The sequence below is a fragment of the Manis pentadactyla genome, chromosome 9 (assembly GCF_030020395.1).
Source record: "Manis pentadactyla isolate mManPen7 chromosome 9, mManPen7.hap1, whole genome shotgun sequence".
In the NCBI taxonomy this organism is placed as follows: domain Eukaryota; kingdom Metazoa; phylum Chordata; class Mammalia; order Pholidota; family Manidae; genus Manis; species Manis pentadactyla.
This window is the reverse complement of record NC_080027.1, coordinates 22,679,947-22,706,359: the sequence shown is the minus strand read 5'-3', so window position 1 is coordinate 22,706,359 and position 26,413 is coordinate 22,679,947. Positions and strand designations below refer to the sequence as shown.

General features: G+C 43.3%; 2 protein-coding genes across 2 annotated transcripts in view; both read left to right on the top strand.

Annotated features, from left to right (window-relative positions):
* Positions 1–4,720: 4,720 nt before the first annotated feature.
* Positions 4,721–10,534, top strand: FUT4 (fucosyltransferase 4; the record flags this gene model as incomplete). Its single annotated transcript, XM_036923334.2, has 1 exon — positions 4,721–10,534. A coding segment is annotated over one exon (1,683 nt), but the record flags the coding sequence as incomplete, so codon positions are not given.
* Positions 10,535–18,418: 7,884 nt separating this feature from the next.
* The window catches only part of PIWIL4 (piwi like RNA-mediated gene silencing 4), a 37,950-nt gene continuing 29,955 nt past the window's right edge, over positions 18,419–26,413 (top strand). The window contains exons 1-3 of the mRNA XM_036923335.2: positions 18,419–18,541; positions 20,519–20,733; positions 25,004–25,125. Of these exons, the coding sequence (XP_036779230.2) occupies positions 18,451–18,541; positions 20,519–20,733; positions 25,004–25,125 (428 nt within the window). The 5' untranslated portion in view covers positions 18,419–18,450. The remainder of the gene's footprint in view (positions 18,542–20,518; positions 20,734–25,003; positions 25,126–26,413) is intronic.

Here is a 26,413-nt window from a genome sequence, read left to right as displayed (position 1 = left end):
ATGGAGTTTCCGATGCGTACGACCAAGGTTCTCATTAATTCCCATGTATATGTACCACTGAAAGCTTAAGGGGCTTCTTAAGGTCACAGCAAGTCATTCACACAGCTGATTTTTCCTGGGACCTATACACTTTCTAGTGGGCAACACAGATACTGACGGATCATTTCAGTAACATATTAAGAGCACTCATTCATTCAACAAATATTCATTGACATGATACTATTACCAGATGTTTGGTTCTGTGCAAGGGATAGTAATGGATGAAACAGTCATGATCTCTGCTCCATGATGTTCTGAAAGATATATACATGGAAGCACATAGGAGGGGCATGAAACTTGCACTGTGAAGTCTGCTGTATCAACTGGCTTTTCCTTTCATGAATGATTTCTCTGGAGAATGAGATGCTGTTTGATAGCATTTTACCCAGAGTAGAACTTCTTTCAAAATTGGACTCAGTCTTCTCAAGCCCTGCTGCTGCTTTATCAACTAAGTTTATGGGATATTCTAAGTCTTTTGTTGTCACTTCAACAATCTTCAGAGTCTTCACTGGGAGCAGATTCCATCTCAAGAAACCACTTTCTTCAGTCATCCATAAGAAGGAGCTCCTCACCTCTTCAAGTGTCATGAGATGCAGCAATTCAGTCCCATCTTCAGGCTCCACTTCTAATTCTAGTTCTCTTACTGTTTCCACCACATCAGCAGCTACTTCCTCCACTGAAGGCTTGAACCCTTAAAAGTCACCCATGAGGACTGGAATCAACTTCTTCCACACTCCTGTTAAAGTTGATGTTTTGACCTCGTCCATGAATCACAAATGTTCTTAGTGACATCTAGATTGGTGAATCCTTTCCAGAAGATTTTCAGTGTACTTTGCCCAGATCCATCAGAGGAATTTCTATCTATGGCAGCTATATAGCCTTACAAAATCCTTACAGAATCTATATCTTAAATAATAAGACTTGAAAGTCAAAATTACTCCTCGAGCTGCAGAATGGAAGCTGTGTTAGCAGGCACGAAAACAACGCTAATCGCATTGTCCTCCATCAGAGCTCTTGGGTCACCAGGTACATTGTCAATGAGCAGTAATATTCTGAAAGGAATCTTCTTTTCTGAAGAGTAGGTCTCAACAGTGGGCTTCAAATATTCATAAGCCATGTTGTAAACAGATGTGTTGTCATCCAGGCTTTGTTGTTTCATTCATAAAGCACAGGCAGAGTAGATTTACCATAATTCTTGAGGGCTGCAGGATTTTCAGAATAGTAAATAACCATTGGCCTCAATGGAAAGTCACCAGCTGCATTAGCTTCTAACAAGAGAGTCAGCCTGTCCTTTGAAGTTTTGAAGTTAGGCAGTGACTTCTTTTTTCTAGCTGTCAAATTCCTAGATGGCATCTTCTTCCAATAGAAGGATGTTTCATCTACATTGAAAATCTGTTGTCTGGTGTAGCCACTGTCATTAATGATTTTAGAGCTCCTGGATAACTCGTCATAGCTTCTTTATCAGTACTTGTGGCTTCACTTTGCACTTTTATGTTATGAAAAGGCTTTTTTCCTTAAACCTCATGAGCCAACCTCTCTGCTAGCTTCAAACTTTTCTTCTGCAGCTTCCTCACCTCTCTCATCCTTCAGAATTGAAGAGAGTTAGGGCCTTGCTCTGGATTAGGCTTTGATTTAAGAGAATATTGTGGCTGATTTGATCTTCTGTCCTGACCACTGAAACTTTCTCCTCATCAGCAATAAGGCTGTTTCACTTTCTTATTGTTCATTTGTTCACTGGACTATCACTTTGAATTTCCTTCAAGAACTTGTACTTTGCATTCACAATTGGCTAACTGTTTGACTCAAGAGGCCTAGCTTTTGGCCTAACTCAGCTTTCGACATACCTTCCTCACTGAGTTTAATAATTTCTGGCTTTCAACTTAAAGTGAGAGATATGTGACTTTTCCTTCCACTTGAACTTTTAGAGGCCATTGTAGGGTCTTTAATTGGCCTAATTTCACTATTGCTGTGTCTCAGGGAATAGGGAGACTTGTGGAGAAGGAGAGAGAAGGGGGAACAGCTGGTTGGTGGAGGAATGAGAACACACAACACTTACCAGTTAAGTTCACCATCTTATATGGGGGTGGTTTGTGGTACCCTAATTATGATAGTAACATCAGAGATCACTGATCGCAGATCCCAAAACAATATAAAAACAATGAAATAGTCTGAAATATTTCGAGAATTACCAAAATGTGGCGCAGACACAAAGTAAGCAAATGCTCTTGGAAAAATGGCACCGATGGACAGGCTTGATGCAGGGTTGTCACAAATCTTCAATCTGTAAAAAACCCAATATTTGCAAAATGCAACGAAGCTAAGTGCAATAAAACAAAGTATGCCTGTACTAACCTCCCTTCACAAATGAGTTTTTAGAAATATCAATCTCAATATATTGTTCCTTTGCTTTGTTAAAACCGTTTAAGGACTCTCCACACGTTGAGGATAAAATGCGATCTCCTTTGCCAAACTAAATTCTAGTAATTCCTAACCAGCGTCCTAGTCCTCACTGCCTGGCCTTTGCCTATGCTGCTCCTTCTGTTTAGACTAACATCCCAGCCCTCTTCCTCCCGCATTTTAATTGTTCCTTATTATTCCAGGAGTCACCTTCTCAAAGACTACTATGATCCTTTCCTTTTCCACGTGTCGGTTTTTCTCATAGATTCTTGAAGGTAGAAATAGTGCTTTTCATACCAGTTTTCAAATTTGTTAAATGAGAACACCTGGTTATATTATTTTCCCTTAACACCTTTCGTCCTACCTTCCCTTTTAAATGAGAAAAAAACATTGCCCTGTGAATAAATCACTGTGTTTGATCTTCAATCAGTAGTCTGCAGAGAAGTCATGATTGGTTTCCACTGATCCAGCCACATCCTCCTGCTCAGTATCCCCTGTCTCCACACGGAGATAAGACTAAAGTAGGGGCAGTTTGTGGTCCTGTGTGCTCCCAAGATAAGTGTACACGGTGGGAATCAGTATTCACCAGATCTAAGCCATTCTGCCAGTAAAAAGTTGGCTTAATTGGAATTTCTGGAGAACATGAAAGAAAATTAGGGGTAGGTAGAGGAAGCAAGCAAGCAGGTCAACATTTACCAAACACCTACTTCTCATATGCCAGACACAAGGTTAGGCTCTGTAATGTCTTATTTAATTTAAGTGAGAGGGTGATTTACATAAATGTATGAATTTTTGAACTGCATAAAAAGAAAAGCCAGTGTGTCCTTTCCTTCATTTAGCTGGAAAAAGATATTTGTACGTTTAAAGCCTTTTCTTTATAATGAAAAACAGAGTGGAGAATCACTGAAATGCCTAATTTCACTGACAATTTGCTTAACAAGCTTGACAATGACTCTACAAAAAAACAAACACCAAAACCCAAAAACATTTAAAAAGGTTTGAGTGTGTAAGAGAAAAGTGTCACTAGGCCGAAGGTTGTAGCCAGAGCAGGTAACGCTCCATCCAGCTCCTAAATTGTCACTGTGGCCTGACAGATGGTGCCCCTGAAGCCATTTTTATAGGAGCTTTTACAATCTGTACTTGATTTTAATGACAAAGTTCTTCACAATAAATCCAACGGCAACCCCACGTTTGTTTTCGGTATGCATACCATCAAAAATACCTGTCAGGTTGGCCTCATTCCCAGCAAATCTACTTCACCCCTAGGATCCTGTAACGCATGCGGCATTGCGCTGGGGGCGCCACCCATGTACAGCTGGGATCTTTGAAAAATTCTCTGGAAACTGCCTCCTCTCCTTAGGTCAGCAGCCCACCCATGGTCTTTTTAGAATTTCGCTGAATAAAACTTTTATAACATAAATGAAGGCCAAAATTCAGAAATTCAAATTCAAACTGAAGGGAGAAAAATTCAAGTTCCTGTGGAAGTTGATGCCGGATTGTTGCCTCACTGATAAACCTAAAGCAGCGGGAGTATAATAACTACCCTCTACAGCATAAACTTGGGTGCTGTGATATTTATCCTAGGCACCATTTTATACCCATAGTTATTTTGCACAATCTTCATGAGTGCAGAAATTAAGTTGTTTCTTAAATACTTAGTAAAAGTAATAATGATGTCCACTGATTCATCTCACTGAACAGGCCGGATATCCTTTGCGTACAAAGGCCTCAAGAGCCCTATTTTTGTCTTTGGCAAAGAATGCTAAGAGCCGGCAGCCTGAGGCGTTCAGTGGCCCAGGGGGGAAAAAGAATGTGTTTCAATTGCTCAGGAAACGTTTCATTCTGCTCTATCCATAGCTGGGGCTGTAGGCAAAGGGAATATTCACATGACAAATAGGGTTTGAAAACTTGGTTTCACCAAATGCACAACCTTTGCGGGCCGCGCCGCGGGAGGTCGCGTGGCCTGACTGCACCGCTGGCGGGGCTCGGCGGGTCACGAGGTCACGGTCACCCGCGGTGGTCGCGCCTCTGTCCGCACGTCCCCGCGGCCTCCCAGGCTCCCTCCCTCCGGCAGGCGTCGCTGGCCGCAGCAGGGCGGCGAGGAAGGAAGCGGACTCCCGTCCTCCGACCTGCCTGGAGGCGCAGCACCGCGGCCCGCCGTTCTGCCGAGTCCGCGCCTGCTCTCGCGCCGCCGCGGCCCTTGGAGGGTCTCGCGCCCCCGGGGCGCGCCCGCCGGGCCTTCACTCTGGAAGGCAAGGGCTCGGGTCACCGCGACTGAACGCGGAGGCGCAGCCGGGAGGCGCTCCGGGCAGGCCCGGGCTCTAGGCCAGGGCGGTGGGCGCGCAGAAAGGCCCGGGACCTCTGCGCCGGGGTCCGGAGTAGCGTGTGGGGAGCCTGCGGGGCGCGGCCGGGCAGTCGGGGGCCCTGGAGAGGGCACGGAGCGGGCGGAGGGGCCGCGGGGAGTTCCCGGGCCAGTGGGGCTGGGCGCGCAGTGGCGGGGAGCGACGGGGCGGCGCCGGGCTGGGCTGGCCGGCTCTCTCACCTCGCCCTGGCGGCGCGCCCCGCGGGCACTCGCGGGGAGGAGAGCCAGACCCGCGGGCCTTTGGATTCCGGGCCCGCCCTCTCCCGCTCCAGGGCCAGCGGCGAGCGGCTGCGACGGCCGGAGCCGCAGCGGCAGCATGAGAGCGAGCGCCGCTGCTACCCGCCTGCGGACGCGCGGCCAGAGGCGGCGGCTGAGCCGGCGCGCGCCATGGGGCGGCGGTGGGGCCGGGCGGCCGGGCGGGGGCCGGGGCGGCGCAGGAGCCCGGGGCTGCCGCGGGCCGCCTCGGCGCTGGCGGCTGCCGGCCTGGTGTGCACGGCCCTGGCCGCCTACTCCTGCTGGGGGCGGCTGCCGCCGCTGCGCTGGACGTCGTCCGCCCCGCCGCGGCCGGTGGGCGTGCTGCTGTGGTGGGAGCCCTTCCGGGGCCGCGACAGCGCCGCGAGGCCGCCCCCCGACTGCCGGCTGCGCTTCAACATCAGCGGCTGCCGCCTGCTCACCGACCGCGCGGACTACGGGGAGGCCCAGGCTGTGCTCTTCCACCACCGGGACTTGGTGAAGGGCTCCCTCGACTGGCCCCCGCCCTGGGGCGTCGGCGTGCGCGCGGCAGAGGAGCTGGAGCTGCGGGTGTTGGACGACCGCGAGGTGGCGGCGGCGGCGGCGGCTGCCGAAGCTCTGGCCGCCTCGGGTCTCAGACCCCCTGGCCAGCGCTGGGTGTGGATGAACTTCGAGTCGCCCTCCCACTCCCCGAGGCTGCGAAGCCTGGCAGGCAACCTGTTCAACTGGACGCTGTCCTACCGGGAGGACTCGGACGTCTTCGTGCCTTATGGCTACCTGTACTCCAGGACCCATCCCAGCGACCCGCCAACAGGCCTGGTCCCGCCGCTGGCCCGGAAACGGAGGCTGGTGGCCTGGGTGGTGAGCAACTGGGATGAGCGCCAGGCCCGAGTCCGCTACTACCACCGGCTGAGCCAGCACGTGTCCGTGGACGTGTTCGGCCGGGGCGGGCCCGGGCGGCCGGTGCCGGACATTGGCCTTGTGCACACGGTGGCCCGCTACAAGTTCTACCTGGCCTTTGAGAACTCGCAGCACCTGGACTACATCACCGAGAAGCTCTGGCGCAACGCGTTGCTGGCCGGGACGGTACCGGTGGTGCTGGGCCCCAACCGTGCCAATTACGAGCGATTTGTGCCCCGCGGTGCCTTCATCCACGTGGACGACTTTCCTAATGCCTCCGCGCTGGCCACCTACCTGCTCTTCCTCGACCGAAACCCAGCTGTCTACCGGCGCTACTTCAGCTGGCGGCGGCGCTTTGCCGTGCACATCACCTCTTTCTGGGATGAGCCTTGGTGCCGGGCCTGCCAAGCGGTGCAGGCTGCTGGGGACCGGCCCAAGAGCATCCGCAACCTGGCTCGCTGGTTTGAGCGATGAAGCCACCCTCCCCTGGGTTGTCTGCTTTGTGATCCTCTGCTGTGCATCTCCTTGACTGCTGAATCATGGGACTAAGTTTTAGGAACACCCGTTTTTTTCTCTATGGGGAGAAGGTGATTACCAATGAAATCATTCAGCTCAAATACTGGGTGGAAAGAATTCCCTCTTTATCATGTGTTTTGTACAACTATCAATTGGGCTCCCTCTGCTTTAGGGGGCCATCAGTGTTCAGGGGTGAAGAAGGGGGCCCTTCCTCACCTTTTAACCAGTACAGAAGTTAAGAAATAGTTTAACTACAAGAACCAGTTGAGTCAGTTCTGAACTTCCTCATCTGCCACAGGCCATATTTGTGCCTTTGCTGAGTCCAAATCTCATGCACACTGCTCCTTCACTCACATTTCCCTGGGCCAGCATGCAGCAAACCTCTGTTTTCAGAGCCTGTTGCAGAATAGTGAAAGGGCTGGCCATATGTGGGTCTTTCCTCAAAGCTTCATCTCCTAAGAAAGGTGAGGTGTGTGATCCAAGAATCCACTGACCATAACTGTAATACGAACTGTACTGTTTGTTCCCCTGCCCTCTGAATGGGGAACAGCTGCTGGACTGGCCTTTGAGAAGTTATAATGAGTATGTAGGTGTACCTCACTTTACAGAAATGTGTTCCTGAAAAGGTGCTTTTAAATCAAATCCCACATTCAGTGCTTTAGGGAGTCCAGTATTTAATGGAACCATATGGAGAATCCCTTCATAATGTGAATAATCATTACTGATTTCCTCTGTGTCTATGTTTTTCTACAACCTGGATTTTTAAAAAACTATTAAAATTACAGAAGTGAAAATAAAGCAGAAGCAACCTTCTTCTCTCCTCTTCCCAGAAAATCAGCTTGTTAACAAACAAGAGAAGAAAGCCACAGGGTCACTTCCCACAAAATTATTTATATCTTTACTGGATCTGAAATTTAAACTGGAACATTAGTCCTCCAGGGATGCTGGCATTCTCTGTCTGCAGAACAATGAAAGAGGTTGCACTGCATTATGGAATCATGCTAAAAGAAAAAAGTTTCATAGTGTTTATTAATGGCAGTTATTGTTTCCATCAGTCAGTTTTTCAGTAAATGTTTAGTTGCTGGGGAGTGGAACTCAGTGTCTGCACTGAACTTTGTCTTGTTAAAGGCTGTATCTGCAATTCTCCCTGGAGCCAGAAGGATCCCCTCCTAGTCTGCATAGGAGTACAGCATATCCTCATATTTCTAGTGCCCTTAAGACTGTGCTATGGGACCAATTTTGAAAATATGTGCATTGATTTTGAAAGTTGTGCATGAGCAGCATAGTTGGTAGGTATCATTGTATGTCTGTTCTTGCCAAACACTAGGCTCACGGTGCAGGAAAGACACAAAAATGTGTAAGTCAAGGCCCCTCTCTTTCAGGTTCTTAAACTGTACCACTGCCAACGAATAGGTAGTGAACTTTGATCAATCAATTGGCAGAACCTATTTGTTTAAAGTGACATTTTTGGTAATATAGACCATGAATCAGTTATTAGAAAGCCAGTTGGTTTACAGTCTGAAATAATGGTTTATTTTTTCGCCTCCATTTGTTATAAGAACCCTCAGTTACTAATTATTATGGGTAGGGTCCAAGATTAATTAAGTTTATACAGAGCTTTGCTGTAAACAGTTAATTTTGCATTTGATTTTACAGTTAGCTGAATCGTGAAGGTTTAGCTCTATGTGCATTTGTTGCAGACTCGCTTGAAAAGTTCCCTAACATCTAGGTGATTTTTTTCAGTTGTCTCTTTTCCTTAAGAGGAGAAATTAAAATCCATGGATAAAATTTCCTTATTAAAATATTACAGTATGGGCAGAAATTCAATTATGAAATATCAGCCATCCAATAAAGGAAAAGGAAAAATTCTATTCTTAAAGTGAGTATTTATGAGCTGTTGGCCAATGATCTTGGTGATACTGAGAATCTACATGGGGCAGTGGGTGAGTGTGGGTTTTGAAGGTAATCTGGTTTAGAGTTGAATTCCAGATGTGTGACCTTGGGCAAATTAGTAATAACTCTGAACCTCAGTTTCCTTATCTGTAAAATGGTGGAGGGAAATACTTCACAGCTCACTGTGGGCTTTTCAGGAAATAAAATAAATAAAGATACCTACCACTCAGCAGCCACTCAATTGGTAAGAGATATTTTCCCTTCTTTCTTTGCAGGGACTTGAGGGTGCTTCCATATCCATTTATATACCTAGAATTAAATCTCAAGGCATGTTACAGAATATATCTGAAATAAAAGGGGCATCATACTGTGTATTTCAAATGAATCCCTCCAGTGAAGCCATATTATTTCAAGACTCATCATTGCCATTTAGATTGAGCTTGAATTTACAGACTAGGAAGAAGCACATAGCTTTCTTTGAAAAAAACATCAGTTTTTGTTTGTCTTTAAAACTAGCCACATTTATTGAATACAGCATGAAGGAGATATAATTGCATTTTTATTTATGTGCAAATTTTGGGTATGGAGCAAACAATTTTTTTTAGGCTAATAACAGCAGGAGCAATTGCTCTTTTTCTGTTACCTTATTTTTCATATTCTAAATTAAGTAGGTTAAAATTTCACGTGTTGATATAAAAATGTGTATAAATGTATCACATGTGCTTCAAAATGTCTTTCCTGTGATTGTCATGCCCTTTAAGGGATGAACTTTCAAGTTTATTACAAACTTAATAGTATTTTTAGCACTTAATGACTCTCATTATGTGGGTGCACTTGGCATGATATTTGCCTCAAGAAGACAGTCTGACTTGCTTTCAGTTCTCACATGTCCTTTCCAGTTTCCAAGCCGTTCCCTGGCAGTAATTTCTAGGACAGGGTGGCTTCATGGAAGGAGTTTGTAATTTGGAGTCAGCACCTGGGGATGTGGTTCTGCCACTTTCTGTCCCTGTGGGCCTGATGCGGCAAGTGACTTAAACTGAGTTTTTGCTTCCTCCTTTAAAATGAGTGAATGCCCCCTGCACAACAAGGATTAAATATGCTGATGTATCTATCAAAGTGCTTTGTACAATGTAAAGTGCTATCCAGTTACAGGATGCTCTAAATTTTCAAAGAGCAGTTAGCCGCAAGCTCTTTCTATAAAGGGCCAGAGTAGATATTTCACTGGAGGCCATACAGTCCCTGCTGCCACTTTTCAACTCTGCTGTTGTAGTGCAAAAGCAGTCTGGACAATGTGTGAGCAACTGGGGTGCCTGGATTTGTCCAATGGCTATAGTTTGTCAACTCTGCTGTAGACTTGTAGAGACTAAGGAACTTGAGAACCTATGTGATAGGGGTTTCTTAGGAGGGATTTAAGAATTGGAATTTAAGAATTTTGGAGGTAGATATTCCTGGTTTCTTAGGCCAGCTTTGCAACATTTCCTAATTGTCTTAAGTAAATTATTTAAGCTTCCTGTATGTTGATATTCTCCTCTCTCATTGAAGGTAATCATATATAATTTATGGCAGTGTTGGGAGAATTAGATAGGACAGTGTCTGGCATGTAGGAAGCGCCTGGAAGATGTTCCCTCTGACCATCACTAGTCCATTTTACAGAGGAAGGAAGCGAGGTTCAGATTCACTGAAGGTTACAGTGGTAGTGGAGGAATAAGCCGTTCATGTGCAAGTCACCACTCCTTGGAGCCTCTGTCACTTGAACTGCAAAATAAGGAGGTTGGACAGAATCTTCTCTCAGGACCTTCTAGTTCCCATTGCCATCATTCTACTAACTGGTACCTTAGGGCTTAAAGAATGAATTCATCTCCCAGTGTGCCTTCCTTACAGTCTGGCAGTGACTGACTGCATACTATCAGTAAACTGGCAGAAACCCAGGAACCAGAGAGGGAGACTCTGATTTAGCATTTATTTATAAATAAATCCATTTCTTTTTTTTAAGTGTCACATGCTGTAGATAATCAGGAAGGGAGCCAATTCGTTGGTAATTACTATGGTGAATAATTGCACTGACTACACAGCAAGTCATTCTTGGATGTGTCTCAGGGACTTTTATGCTACATATTCTTACAACAAATCAAGTATTTATGTACACATGTTCAGATTATTTTGACAAAATGATTAAAGTAATAAGATGAAAAACGACTCCTTGTCAGTGTCTATTCCTCAGACACTAATGTATTCACCCATGGCACATGGGATGTTTCTTGGTCAAGGGGTTTCTGTAGGTTCCTTGGTTCTAAATTGGTTAACTGAAATGTGATGGCTTTGCCTCTTCTGAGTTGTGCCAGGTCCAATTCAGGTCCTCTTGCTTTATTTGCCTAGCTTCTTCACTTGAACCCTGTGACTCATGAACCAGAGCATCAACACTACACTCACTCCTTTCTCTCATCCCAATTTATTTTACTAAGTTCTCTGACACCCTCTATGTATGGTCTACTTACTTCCTGTTCACTAACTTAAATAATGCTAGATTTTAAAGAGGTGGAATAAAGGGAACAGACATGATAGTGGGAAGAGGCAACTTTTGATGACTAATGTTCAGATTATTGAGAGGGAAAAATAGGAAGTTGGAAAAAACGTTGCATATTTTCTCTACTTTACTGTCTCCAACATACACACACGGATATGCTCATTTAAGTACAGATTTGGAAAATGATGGCCAGCAGAGGGTAGGAGTAGGGGTGACAGGAGAAGCAGACCCAATGATGAATGAGTAAAAAAAAAGTACATTAGAAAGTAGAACAGGTGGTGGATGTAGACGGAGAGGGAAGAGAAAAAAAGGGTAAAAGGAAAGACATTGGGGTGAGAAGTGTTTGAAGAGAAACTGAGAAGATCAGATAGAGAAAAAGGAGAGGGAAAATAAGGATCGAATGACAACAAATGGGTGGAATAAAGGAGGAGCATTTGCACAGAGAGTGAGGGAATCCTGTACAATCCTCCATTCAATGTCACTCTTCTGAAAAGAGACTTTTGTTCCAGTTTGAAATGAGGCACCTGTTGGCAAAGGAGGAATGAATCAAAAGTCAGGAACTTAACAAGAAATAAAACAGCATTTCAGCAGAAATATAAAACTATCCCTTGATTCATTACAACAGTTTCTTGAACTCTTATGAATGCTTCTTTTTCATCTTGGAAAATTCATATTTGTATCAGGCCTTTTTGGTTTGTTGTTTAATTCCCACTCAGCCTACTTCAACTGTACACAATATCCATGTTGAAGGAACTTTTACTTATTGTTTTATATAGCCATGATCACCAAGTGACTCCTTGTCAAAGAGTCAGAGGAAAAATATAAGGAGCTCAGTACATTTAATACACTTACTAGTTTTATGTGGAACCCTCTTACAAAACTATCACAAGTTGTAAAGAAATGGATTTGTGAGGTCTTCAAATTAATACTTTAAAAAATTACTGCAACTTACCTATATATACTAAAAAACAATGCCCTATTAGGCCATGAGCGCTAAGAATGTTGACTTGAATTATTTTTAAACGGGGGAGAAATGGACTATTTGACAACATTTAACAACCATTTTCTTGATTGCTTTCTATGTGAGGGCAGTGTGCTAGGGCTTAGGGGTGTAAATAAAACTAACGCAAGGATTCTGTACTTAAAAAGTGTGTGTTCTAGTAGGAGACAGAAGTGCCGGCAAATAATCCTAACACGTAAGTGTTGTCATAATACAGGAATGTCATAGAAGATATATTAGAGGTATTAGATCATGTGTAGAATCACAGCATTTAAGGGAAGAAGATAAACCCTCAGTAAATCTCAGAGGGGTCAGCGGGTTACATGTCAGGAACAAACTGTCTCTTCTTCATGTTTTTTCCAAAAAACACAAGTGCAAAAACCTCTGGTCTCAACAGTTTTCTATGATTATTTTCACTAATACTACAGTTAAAAATAAAAGTCATCACTAAGCATCACCTTCAAAGTGACTAATCTCTATAGGGATTTTGCTCTCCTAGCAACTAGGAACACCTGCCCTTACCCTATGATTATTATTTTTAATTCTCATAATGTCAGGTAAACACTTAAGAAATCTCTGTTCCACCACCTGAAACTTATTCTGAAATATAATTAAACACAGCCATCTTCATGATCAAATAGAAATACTTTATAAAAACGAGTCTTACCTAGTGATTTATGAAGGCTCCTTCTCTGGGAGGTACAAATTTATGGTTTTAAATAAGGATTCTCTATCAGAAGTTGTAATTCACTACCATTTGTTACTAAGCTCCTAGGATATACAGGGTGCTTTACACACATTTTTCCCTATTTTTATCCTTTCAGTAAAGGCATTGTGGCAGGCAGCATCTAAGATGACCTTCACTGGTCCCTGCATCCTGGTATCCAAGCTCTTGTGTAATGATCTCCCTTTGAGTTTTGTCTGGATTCAGTGACTTGTTCTAATGAATAGAATAGGGCGGAAGTGAAAGGCTGAAACTTTTGAAATGAGGTTAAAACGCCGAGTCCTCCACGTGGGGGACCCTTCCTTGCCTTCTAGCTGGCTCACTCTGAGGGAAGACACCTGACATGGTGAGCTGCCCTGTGGCCAGAAACTGAGGGGGGCCCTCCTGGACACCCCCAGTGAGGAATCAGAGCCCTCAATCCAGCATCTCGAGAGGAACTAAGTCCTGCCCAATTCCTTCCTTCCATCTCTTGGCTGATGTGGGCATACACTTAATTTTTACATATGCTATATGTAACAATACTTGTATGTAACAATACATTGCTACCACTTTTGCTATGGAGTGTTATCTTTTAGAGAAAGATAAGAAAGTAAAAATGCAAAAAAATGCATTTTACTTTACATTTATTGATTGAAATGCTCTTCATTTATTTATGTAGACCCAAGTTTCTGTACTCTCATATTTCTTCTGCTTACAGAATTTCCTTTTGTATTTCTTAAAGTAGGCTGTTTTTGTTTCTCTGAGAAAGCCTTTCTTTCACTTTAAATTTGAAGATGTATTTGCTGGCCTTACAATTCTGGGATGACACGTTTTCTTTGGGCCCTTTAGAAATGTGACTCCTTTGTTTTCTAGCTTGCATGATTTCAGTGAGAAGTCTGATGAAACTCTTATTTTCTCTGGCAAGTTTGTGCTGGTTGCTGACAGGAGGACTTAATTTCTGTCTACCTAAATCTCATTTAAGGTTGCTTGAGAGTCCTCATGATATGGCTGCTGACATGTCTCTGAACAAGCAGTTAGAGAGACCAAGGGGGTAGCTACAGTGTTTTTGAGGACATAGTCACAGAAGTCACACACTATCACTTTTGCCACATTCTGTTTGTTAACAGTGAGTCACTAAGAGCAGTCCACTTAAAGGGAGGGAATTAGGCTCTGTCTTTTGAAGGCAAGAGAATCAAATAATTCATAGATATATTAAAAAACCACCACAGGGTTTAAAGAGTCCCACTCTATAGGGGCTTGGGAAGTAGATTCCCTACCATTTCTCTTACCTGTGAAGATTCTAATTTGATTTGAATGGCTTAGTCATCTCCTGCTCTTACCAGTGGCCCCCTCCATGTGTTGATATAGTTAGCAGGGTTTATAACTATCCCTTCCTGTCTGAGAAGATGAAAAAAAAAGCATTCTGAATTCTAAAAGGCAGTATATGTATACACACACACACACACACACACACACACATATATGTAGAGAGAGCTACAAGATATTGAATGTAAACAGTAAACATACAAAGTTGATAAAACAAAATGTCATATAATGTCCTCATAAACTTAGGACAGGGGAAATTTTCTCCCAAAAAGACCCTTAAAGTACAAATCATAAAAGTAAAAATTAGTAGATTTGACTACATCACAATTAGGGATTTTAAAGATTTCACAGTAAAATGAACAAGTAAAAGGTTACAAGTAGATATTTGCATATTTTAAAAAAAGGTAAAATTTCTTCCAAACTCAGAAAGGAAAACACGAGAAACCCAGCTTCAAAAACGGCAATAAATGTAAAGGCGGCAGACTCCACAGCTATCCTAGACATGAAGATCACATGTGCCTGTATACACAAAGAGGCGCTGACCCACGTTAGTTGAGCAAAAAGTATAAACTGAAAAAGGTGTGATGCAACTTTACGTAAAATGGGCAAAATCCAGAAAGTTGGATAATGCCAAATTGGGGGTTGGGGGGAGTGATGGAAAGCAAAGGGAAGCGAGGCCCCTGCTGCCCCCGCCAAGCCCCTCCCACCGGAACCTGAGGGCGCTGCCGCCCCCTCCCCCCCACGCCCGGCCGCGGAGCGATTCCACCCCACCCATCCGGAGACCCGCCGCCTCCACCGCCAGGGTCACAGCCTGGCACCTGGGTGCCAAGGCAAGAGCGCCCTAATTGAAACTCTGCTGCCTTTGAAGTCGCTCCGGCCTCCTCAGGAACATGAGTGGACGGGCCAGAGTGCGGGCGCGAGGCATTGCCCGCAGCCCCAGCGCTGTGGAAGCGGGGCGCCTGCAGGCCATGCGGACGGTAAGTAGGCCGCCTCGCCCACCTTCTCGCGCTTTCTCCTCCCTCCGTCTCCTAGGGCGCCGCTCTGCTCTGCATGCGTCTCTTCCTCTCCTCCAAAAAGTAATGGGTTATCTCCTCTCAACTTGGGTCTTGCCGGGCTTCTCACCTTTTTTTCCTTCTGGGAATTTAATTTGAGTCAGCTTTTAATGTAGGTATTTTGGCCAGTGCAGAAGACGGAAAAATTGGAAGCACGTGCGTGGTTCGTTTCTGCTTTCTGAGTTTTAATTACTTGATTCGGTGTTAAGTCTCCTGGTAAAAATTGTGCCTTCAGGAGTACGGTTATATGATGTGTAAGCTAATACAATTTGTCTCCTAATTCATATGTAAAAGTAAGTCATCGCAAACACATATGTGGCTCAGATTCAATCACTAGAAGGACCACTGTGGGCAGGTAGGACTCTTTGCTAGACTTGGTCAACTAGACTGAATGGACAGGCAAATCAGCAACTTTTGAGTGATGTTACAATCGCATACTGTTACCACTTGGAGCTACCACTTGGAGCCACTTCTTACACCAAAATACTCAAGTGAGTAGCCTGTGTTCATTAAGCCTTTATTTAGTCTCATGAAGAGGTTTTCTCTTGATCTAAGGAATTTTTTTTAGCAAGCCAAGATACATTTCCTCTCAATCAAATGGAAGTAGTTACTATGAAAAGAGAAAATATTAATGCTTTCCTTTACCCATTTTGTGAGCCAAGTTTGGACTCGCTTTTTAAGGAGAGTCATCTTCTGAGCTGGTGACCAAGGTCCTCCAGGCTCAGTTTATTTTGTTGCTACAGACACGTTTGTGTGGGAGGTGCTATGTGTGTGGGCCATGGAAGCCTGAGGTCCGTGCTTACCTGTCCTGCCATCCCTGTGATGAGTTCCCTGGATGCAAGCATCACATCTCTGCCTCTCTACACTACCAGGGCCTAACAGCTGTGTCTGGCTTTCAGTGGATACAAAAATCAAAGTTTGATGAATAGGGAAAACTATAGCTTCTCCTTAACCTTTTCTCTAGAAGGGGCAGTCTCTTATCATCATCATCTCATCATATTTTACCCGTTAACCTTAGCTCATGGTGAACAAATGACTTAGGACATTGTAGAGTTCTCATTTTGTGATAACCTTTTTGGTTTATGACTTAACATCTTAAATCTGATCATAATTGTTTTGCCCATTTTAGCCTACCTCTGTTGGTCTTATTGACAATGAAGTACCCTCTAGCAGTGGCCTCATGGGGACAAGCACAACATCACAGAAATGTAAGTGTAACCCAGATGGTTCCGTTCCATTCTGTTCCACCTGAATGGAACAGAAGTGACTCTACTGAGCCTTACAGCAGCAAGATCACTTCTTGAACATCCCATTTACCTTTTCTTTGTTTGCCCTGTTTCCTTGAGACTCCAAAATAGTCTGCTGCTGAATTTCCTGAGTACTTTGCAGTTTGGAATCCAAAGACATTAGGAAGCCAGTTTTCTGATTCTTCCTGTTCATTGAATAATCTTGAAAAGAAAATATTTTAAGATTCCTTATGACACATACATGTCAGTGTCATCACTTTGCAGGGATGGTGGAAGCATCTGACCCCTGCTGCAGTCTTCTTCCTTCCCCACCATGGTGGATCACCAGTTGGTGGTAGCTCTCTTTCCTGCAAATCCAGATTTGGCCTCGGGAGACTTGTCAATATGCTGCTCCAAGTAATCACTGTCACGCAGTGGGACTCTCATGCCCGATGCAATGATTTCCTAGCACTGCCGTGACAAAATGCTACAGACTGAAGGCTTAATTTTAGAAATGGGTTGTCTCATAATCCCAGAGGCTGGAAGTCCAAGATTAAAGTGTCTGCAGGGTTGATTTCTTGTGAGGTGTCTCTCCTTGGTGTATAGATGTCTGTCTTCTCCCTGTGTCTTGTGTGGCCTCCCCTCTGTACTTGTCAGTGGCCTACTCTCTTCTAATAAGGACACCAGTCATGTTGGGTTAGAGCCCATTCTAATGATCTTATTTTAACTTAATGTCCTCACTACGTACTCTGTGTCCAGTAGAGTCACATTCTGAGACATTAGGGGTTAGGACATCAACATAATGCATTTGGGAGCACAATTCAGCCCATGACTACTGCTGAAACCTGTTGGCCATCTCCCTTGTTCTGACCTTGAAATTAAGTGATTGCTAATAACCATGTAAACTCTAAGCACATGGTATCTCCCAGATGCTAAGGGTCATTAGTCCCTCTACCCCCCGTATGCCCAGCTCTCTTGTTCTCTGCTACAGTTTTTCTTGTCCTACTCAAGTACTTGCTGTGTTTTGAACCCACGCAAGTGAAAGTAACCCCTCAGAAGACCTGCTCTGAGAGGCAGTACCTCAAGCCCAGCATTACTGCCTCTATTCAAACGTTATTCTAAATTCTTGTGACCAGCAAGTGATGGAAAGAAACACTTCATCCTTTGAGGGTAGCTTGAATATTTATTTATTTATTTCTTAAAATTGTGGTAAAATAAAATATACATAACACAAAATACACACAATGTTGTAAAATATCTGTAAGAAAATACACATAACTCTTTACTCATCAGACAATGACTCCCCATCTCTCCCTCCCCTCAGGTCCTGCAAACTACCATTCTGTGTATTCATTGAATTTTTAAAAACATCCAACATCTTTTGAAATGAAGAGCAGTGAATGATATAGATAGGACAATTTTTTAAAAATTTAAGTAAATAAATTTTGTGATTTTCCTGGGAGACTAAGATCCCACTGTAAAGGGTATGGATAGCCGGTTTGTGCCATTTGGGGTGGCTGTCTTCTGTCCTTATGTCAAAGAACAGTGGTCAAGTCAGAGTCCTAGAGATTCATCATTCGTCATACTAACTTAGTAGTAACATTTTGAATTTTTATATTTTCACATTATGTTAAAGTGCCAAAGAGGTACCCAAAAAACATCTCTTTGTACTCATTCACACAGAAAGTATTCATTTGGAAACTGATTTTAATGTATTCTAGAACCTAACAGTATGTGATACCCGTTGGGGAAATGCTAGCTTTCATTCTCAAGGGGATGGTCTAGCATAGAAACTGATGCCAGTGTTCTGGGCATTGCTCTTCTGGTTATTGGGAAAGGTGAGCGAGTCAGTCTCAATCTGTGCAGGAATTTGTGTGGACAGCCTCAGTGGTAACTTTTCGGGGTGTAGGACGGAAAGCTACCCTCCACGAGTGAGTGCAGCAGGACTCAGGGAGACAGCTTTCTTCTTAGCCGAGAGGAGAATCAGACTAAAATACTGTAAGGTGTAGGACTAACTCAGGGTCTGTTATTTCTAACAAAATATGCTATGCTTCCTTCCGAATTCTCAGTTTTCAGGTTGAAGACTTCTGTATAGTCATCAGTATCTTCAGCAATCTGGGTGTTTAATTAAGAAAACCACAAGAATCTGAGTTTTAGTTGTAGATGCATTTTCGATAGAGAAATTGTAAATAATATCACTGTAATGAACTATGAGATAGAACAGTGCTCTTTTCATATTTCAGATGTGAGTGGTATATCTGGTGATGCCGGCAACGCTTCCATGGAAAGAGCTGTGAAAATCAGGCAGGACGTCATGGATTTGGGTGTTTGTACCAGAAAGAAATTGGTCCATGTGAGAGACTGCAAAACAGGTACCCTGCCTTCATATTACTAATTTTTTAAATGGTACCAAGTCTTGCATAAGGAATTTTAGTTTTTAGATCTAAACTAAGTTCATATATTGACCTAAGAGATATCTATTGAATATCTGCTACATTCAAGGCATTATCTAAAGACTAGTTATTAAGTCTCTCTCTTATTAGTAGAAATAATAACATTTTCCCCCAAATTATGTTTCACTTGTTGAAGAGATTTTCTCCTTACACCTGGGGTAGGGGTTAGAAAAGATGCCTTGCCTCCTTCCCCACCCTTTTCCTCTGGTCTAGAGCTGTAAAAAGAACGATGTGGCCTGTTTCTGGAATTATGAACCCAGATTCCAGGCTCACTCCTGAAATTGCAGCCAGAATTATGGACACATGCATTTGCAGGGAAGAGGGTCTGTTGTTTTCATTGGATTCTCAAAAGGCTCTGCAACTACCCACCAAAAATTAAGACTAATGCAGATCAATCTTTTCTTTTAAGGTATCATTGATAAATACTCTTATGAAGGTTTCACATGAAAAACATTGTGGTTACTACATTCATTCATATTATCAAGTCCCTCCCCATACTCCATTGCAGTCACTGCCCATCAGTGTAGTAAGATTAATGCAGATCAGTCTTATTAAAACTTTTTAAACCATGCAGCAAAATAAGAAATAGCTGTATTGTTATCAAGCATGTGCACACTACACACACACAGTTGAAACAATGTTTCTCAAAACGGTGTTTGCCTTACGATGTGTAGGGCCTTCCAGTCCATTCTGTCGTATTCTAGTCTTTTCATGAAACATAATTGTTGACCTTACGTACTGCGGCACTACTGGCTCATGATTATGGTTTGCAAATACTAGTGTAGATGATCTTCAAGAGTCTTACCGGCTCTGACATACTAGGGCCACTTCTCTTTCCTGCTCTTATGTGCAGCTACACTATGTCTCCATTTTCTCAGGATCTGGGAGAACAAAAGAAAGCTTTCCTTTAATTAAAATAGGAATATTTTAATAATTTCTTGCTCCTAACAGATATATACGGCAGGGGAAAGTTGAGGAAATGCTAAGGTACATGCGATACTCTCTCTTTCTTGCTGCTTCAGAGGCTCATGTTTCTACTTCCCCCATGAGAAAAGCAAAACAGTGCTATTTGGTATAATTCGTTTCTATAAGACAAACACTGGATGATTCCCTGCAAGATTCTGACCTGGAGGGAGCTTACACCGTCTTGAACACCAAACAGCTTTGTCACGACTGTTCCTGAATTTGTCCTGTAGACTTAGAAGAGGTGAATACAAAATTCTGTAGGGGGCGGAATTCCTGGAAGCACCATGGCTGCCTCATGCCTGCAGAAGTTAGAAGCCAGAGTTCCTGTCTGCTTTCACACGGCAAAGATGTGCAGTTCCTCGCTTCTCCTCAGTCCTGACCTCAATCTCTGGAACTTGCAGAGCAGTCTAACCACTGAGTGAACTGTTTCACAGTTTCCACGATGGTGGTTCACTTTTGATTATCTGGATTTCCAAGAGGTTGGGGGTTGTGTCCATAGTAAGAACGGGACAGTTTCTTTATAATCTGAGAGCAGCTTAATTTCAGAGCAGTATCTGAAAATACTACTCAGGCTTCTTTGAACTGCATGGAATCGGAGCTGGAAGACACGCCGTGGAAGGAGCCTTAGGGCAGTTGAATTGAGATGCTGCTTCTTTCCTGGGAACAAGAATGTCAGTGTCTGTTCCCAGGTCCTTATGAGGCCTGCTGTACAACTCATCTCTTTTTAATACCTGAACGTGTGTTGATAGGAGCCTGCAAGGTTATCAGGCTGTGGGTGATCAGAGCTCCTCTCGTGTCACTGAACAAGAATCCTTATTTTACAGTGACAACTGTGTATATGTAAATACACTTAGCATATTAATAAATATTAACATGATGTGGTGTGATTTTGTTGTTGTTAAAAAATAGTTTTTTATTTGTCTTCCTCAGGTTCCAGTGGGATACCTGTGAAACTGGTGACAAATCTCTTTAGTCTGGATTTGCCCCAGGACTGGCATCTATACGAGTATCATGTGACATACACTCCAGATTTAGAGTCCAGGAGGCTCAGAACTGCTTTGCTTTATAATCATCGGAAACTTTCCAATAGAGCAAAAGCCTTCGATGGTGTCATCCTTTTTCTCTCACAAAAGCTGGAAGAAAAGGTATGGGATGGTTAGTTTTTATGTACCCCTTTGTGCACACACACATGAATGTTATTCATTCTATATAAAAGGTTGGCTGATTGTCAGTGACAGTCAGGAGTTTTTCACTTCCTTCTTTTTCCTGTTTTCGTGCCTGAGTGCCAACAGACTTCCTAATTAAGGCCCCAGCAGTAATTGATTTCTAATTAAAAGCTGATGATACAGCATTTTGAAAATAAGAGTTTTATAATACAAACACTGACTTATTACTTTTATTTTTTTAGGCAAAGCGTCCTTGAATTAGGCATCCTTTTCGAACTTTTCCCCAAACAGGCAAGACTTTAAGAAAGGCCACGTAGCCTATGGCCTCAGAGCCTTAATTTACTCTTTTATTTTTGGCTCCTGCACATTTGTACCTGGGTGTCCGAGTAACTCTACATCAGTCTCTGGTTCAAAAACTCTCATTTCTTTCATTATATGAAACATGAGATATTAATATCAATCTTAAGGATTTTTTCTAATGGTGCAATATTGGATATGGCAAATGCATGAGTCATACTCCTTTGTCTATTTTGTTTATACTTTCAACATTTTCAGTCCCAAAATAAAGATACTGGTATTGATGTTTTTATCATATGCTTTGTTCTAAAGCAGTATTAAAATTACTACAAGGAAAAGAGAGCCAGTTTCTGTATGAAAGATTAAAACAGAGCACTGGATTAAAACTTTATGCTTCTGTCTCTTGGGAAGCTTAACCCTTTAATACATCATTTCAAACATGTTGGCACCAAAGGTATAATCTTTAATTTGTAGGCTCTGTGTAAATCTCTTTGAATCTCCTCAAAAAATGCACTTCTGAGCATACTCGGGGCCTATACTTTTATGAGACCCTGAGAATTACATTAGCTACTTGGATGATTACTTCATCAATGTGTAAATATAAAATTGTACTATAGAGTTAAATTTAAGGGCTTGGAAAAACTGGGTCTGTAAATATAGAGACAGTTTTATTCATTGTAAGTCCTTACTAATCTCTCAATGTTTTGTCCTATGACCAAATATTCATAGCATGGCCCCTCATACTCAAATGATATGTCCCAGGAGTATTGCTATCATTAAAGATCATCTCATTCTCATCGATACATGTATAGTTAACAGTTCGTGAATTTAGGTACGTCAATATTATTATACACCTCCTAGAATGGTCCAGCTTACTTCAATTGTACCTAACCAAATGGAGATATTCTACTCTACAGTTGCTAAGAATAAGTTAATATTACTCATTTCTCATTCAGAATGAGCTTAGAATATGTACCATCTTATCGTTGGGGATGGACTCTAATAAGGAGGCAAATGAGGGAATAGGCTATAAAAACCTTGACAATCAAGCCTGTTGACTTTATTTTCCAGACACAGGTGACGTTAGGTGTAGACAGAAGAGTGTTGTTTATTCCTTGTCAGCATAGACCTGCCACCCAGTGACAGTGAAATAGAAACAGTACAAAGAAACAGTGTCCCAGCAAAGATACTGCTATTCTCACCTCTTTGTTCTGGTCTTGATATCAGCTTAGGCTTCGTGCTGCACTCCTGTCCATCCCCTGTACACTTTGTAGGGTGCTCATTTTTGTTGAAAGAACCCTCCGCTGATTCACTCATTACACCCCCAAACAGTGCAGCTCTGGAGGTCCTGTTCTGCTGCCTCCTGGCTTCCCGCTGTCCCCCAGACCCCAGCTGTGCCTCTGTGGCCATGACTCGGGCTGCTACTAGTGGTCACATCTATTTGCCGTCTAATGCATTCATTCTGCTTATATAAAGAGCCTACTATGCACCTGGCAGGGTGCTACTACTTGGAGAAAATAAGGACAAAACAAGTTGTCAACAATAAAACTTGTTCCCCCACACAAATTTCATTTCAGTACTGAAGTTATTTACAAATAAGTACAGTGCAAGGTTATTTACAAATAAATGCAGTACAATGAAAGAAGTGGTTAATAGTGATAAGTAATTTTGTTAGGCAAACATTTACTGAGCATGTACTAGGTGTTAGGGGCTGTGCCTGGTTTTCTCTGGATTAGTCTCAGAACATCTCTCTTGAGATGAGCAGATCTGTACTTTGTGTCCCACTTACCACATTGCTACAGGCCACCTAGAGGTTACGTTTACTGAGCACTGATTCTGCTAGGCTGTTTATATGCATGATCTCATTTAATCCTCTCATCACCCCTGGACCCTTAGAAAGGTTAAGTATCTGGTCCAAGGTCTTCAAAAAGAGCCTGATGAAACAGGAGTGACAGTATCTTGGGTAGGATTTGGATCAGTGAAGGGGCCGGGGGGGGGGGGCGGGGGCGGGGAGGGGTTCCTAGGACCAGAAAGGCATAATGACAGGAAGTGAGAGGCATCTTTTAGAAACTTCTGATTTAGCCAGGAAGGAATGGGAATTGCATCTCCAAAGGTAGGGAGAACCTTAAACATCCTGCAGAGGAACAAGGACTGTCCTCCATGGACAACTGAAGTCTTTGAGAGGGCAGTTCCCTGGGAGCTGTATTACATTACAGGTACCCTGATGGCATTCCAGTGAATGGGTGACAGGAGAGAGAGTTGGACAATTAATGACAAGCCATTGGAATAATGTGGGCAGAATGTCAAAGGGCTTGAACAAAGGTACTTCCTGAGTGCCCCTGCCCTGGGAAAGGCTAAGATCACACCTCTGTGACTTACATTGGACATCCTCCACTTAAGAGGTGGAGAAAGATCTTCAAGAATTGAAGTATCATGCTCCATATTACACAGACTGCAAGAGGCAGAGGACAGGGATCTGTCCAATCCCAAATCGTGCTCTTAGAGACATTATGACTGTAGAAGTGCTGAGATTTATCAGCCGATTAGATAGTGAATTGAGGAGGAGAAGTGAAAGTTCACTCTGAGGCAGCCACCAGGAATTGGAGGGCAGGGTCACAATAACAGATACAGGAAGCAAAAAGGAGTTGGCATTTGGTTGGGGAGGTGAGGGACGCTGATGACTTTGATCTTAGATGGCTGTTAGGAATGCCGTTCCTGGATGGACGTCAGAGCGGGGAGCACTTGCTGCCATACCATCCTCTACCCCAGCCACTCACCCCAGTGTCCTTTGCTGTTTAAGCTTTCATCCTGAAACCCTTGCAGCAATTTGACGATAGCAGCAAACTGGTCTTAACCTGTCCTGCTTACTAGACTTCTCCTGGATGTTGAGGAACTCTTGCTGCAGCTGCCTACCCCTGATTTCTGTACAACTTTGTCTGAAGCAAGAAATCATCTCAGTGAAATACTCCATTCCCTGTGAAAGGACCAATCTCTCTTTGTTTCTATGCAGTGAATCATTCCTGCTCTGCGTTCTTGGCTCAACCTAAAAGTGGTTAAAACTACACTTTAACTATAGAAAGTAAGGGTAAAATATATAAATGCTTGCTAATGAACTGACCTCTTCTAATTCCTTGCCCTTCTAAAAAATCTTGATCATTGATTTTTATTTATTGATTTTATTTGTTCTTTCATTCCAAAAACCAGTACCAAGTCCTGTGTGGTCTCAGGAGCTTTAAATTTAGTTGGGCAGCTGATACAGAAACCTATTTATGCATTCGTTATATTGTTACAACATTGTTCCAGATTAGAAGAACCCTAGGGATTTCTCTAGATGTTTCAAAAATTAATAAAATCACCTTCCCTATCTGTTTTAACTTCAAGGGATTTCTCCTCTCTTGTCCATCCCCTTTGCTTTTCTTTTTTCCTCTCCTCTGCTCTTCTGTCTTATGAATAAACTTCTGAGAGGCTGTCCTATGCAACCTATGAACCCAGGATGGGCGAGATAGTTCACTAATAGGCTTCTGGATGTCCATAAACCGCCTGAAGATGGGTGCATCATTGTGGTTTATACAATATGAAATTTTCTTGGAAGAAAGTCTATGATTTTTAGCAGTTTCTTAAAGTAATTAATATGTGACCCGTCTCCCCTAGACTCCCACCACCAAAAAAGGTCAGGAACCACTGCTCTGGATCTCTCTTTGGATCAAATCTTCAAATGCTGAGTCTGATTTTGATTTTCCATTAAGAAGTTAGAGAATAGACAAATGTGTTACTTTTCAAGGATTAGCAAGATACAGAGAAAAAACATCATGTGATGATTAGCTTATTACCTACTAGCACCTGCAGGTTTGTTTTTGTTAATGTGTATTAAATTGTCCTGGCCTTTTCATATCTACATTCTGCACCCTTGGGGATAATATGCAGGGTGCACATTAAGTACCTTTGTTCCCAGGTCACAGAATTGTCAAGTGAGACTCAAAGAGGCGAGACTGTAAAGATGACTATCACTCTGATGAGGGAGCTGCCGGCAAGTTCCCCTGTGTGCATCCAGGTCTTCAATATCATCTTCAGAAAGTAAGGTGCCTTAAATGTGAATTTAATTTAGGCTAATGATGCCTTTCAGCCTAGAGCCTGGGTATTAAAATTATCAACCATTTTGCAGGCAGTGTGCCAGCATTGATGTCATCTTTAGGGCAATTTTCCATGTACTTTCATGTACTTGTGCAAGAATGTGCATACAGACCCCCATGGCGTCCTCTAGCACCCATCATTATTATTATCCAGAATTATATGAGTTGAGACAAAGAACTCAAGCGTGGTGATGTGCCACTGGGTGCAGGGAGGGTACCTTTTTCTTTCTTTTCTTTTTCTGTACCCAATCCTGCCCTCCACCCCCAGACTTAAAAATTGGGTATGTCTGGGTGAGTAAACTGAAGGATTTTTCTCCTAGCTGACTTATTTTAGGTGTAAAAGACTATCAGTCACTATCTGCTTTCTGCTCTCACCTGGCCCTCAGCCCCCTTTCATTCCCCGTGTGTACCCGAGGCAGAAGGAAGGTTGTGGCTAAGCTTTTCAGTGTTCTTCAAACTGATCCAAGGATCACATGCTTCAGCGTTATCTTGGGGGCAGAGCTCAACTCGACAAAATAAAGAGTCTCTAGCCTTTCACCAGATCTAAAAACAAAACTTCATGACTGGGACCTGAAAATCCACATTTTTAGCAAGCTTCCCAGATGGCACATGGGAACACAAAAGCTTGAAAACCACTGTTTACCATGCTACTGGTGTAGATCTGTAGGGAGATCTGTTCATAAACCTTACATGCCAACCCTTTGCTCAACACTGGCGTCTGGACAGGATGTGGAAAGGGAAATTAGGGGTTTTGCTGAGCAGGGCACAGAAGGGAATTCCCCCCCACAGATACATGAGTTCCTGTTTCCGTCTGACGTCTTGCCAAGGATCTTTAACTTCTCCTGGGGCTGCTCAGTGCTGTATAACGCTTTTCAGAAGCCAGGCTCGGCACGTGCCTTTTTGAGGGGGACCGTTTTAGGTCCACTAACGTTTGGAAGATGCTCTTTAGTTTCAAAGCTCTCTCACTTGTCTTTGATCTCACTTGGGCACCCTGAGGCAGGTGCTCTTAATGTCCCCATTGTACAGACGAGGGTGCAGAGGCTCAGTGGCATTTAGTAGCCAAAATCACACAGTTGGGACCTCTATTTTCTAACTTGAAACTCTTGCTTCTACCCTGTGCACTGGGCAGCCTTAGGTTGGTGATGTGTCAAATTCCAAAGGTGACCAGGATAGTTGCTGAAAAGGCAGGTGTGCTACGTGGTAGCACCTGGGCAGTTTGAGTAGCCTTCTTA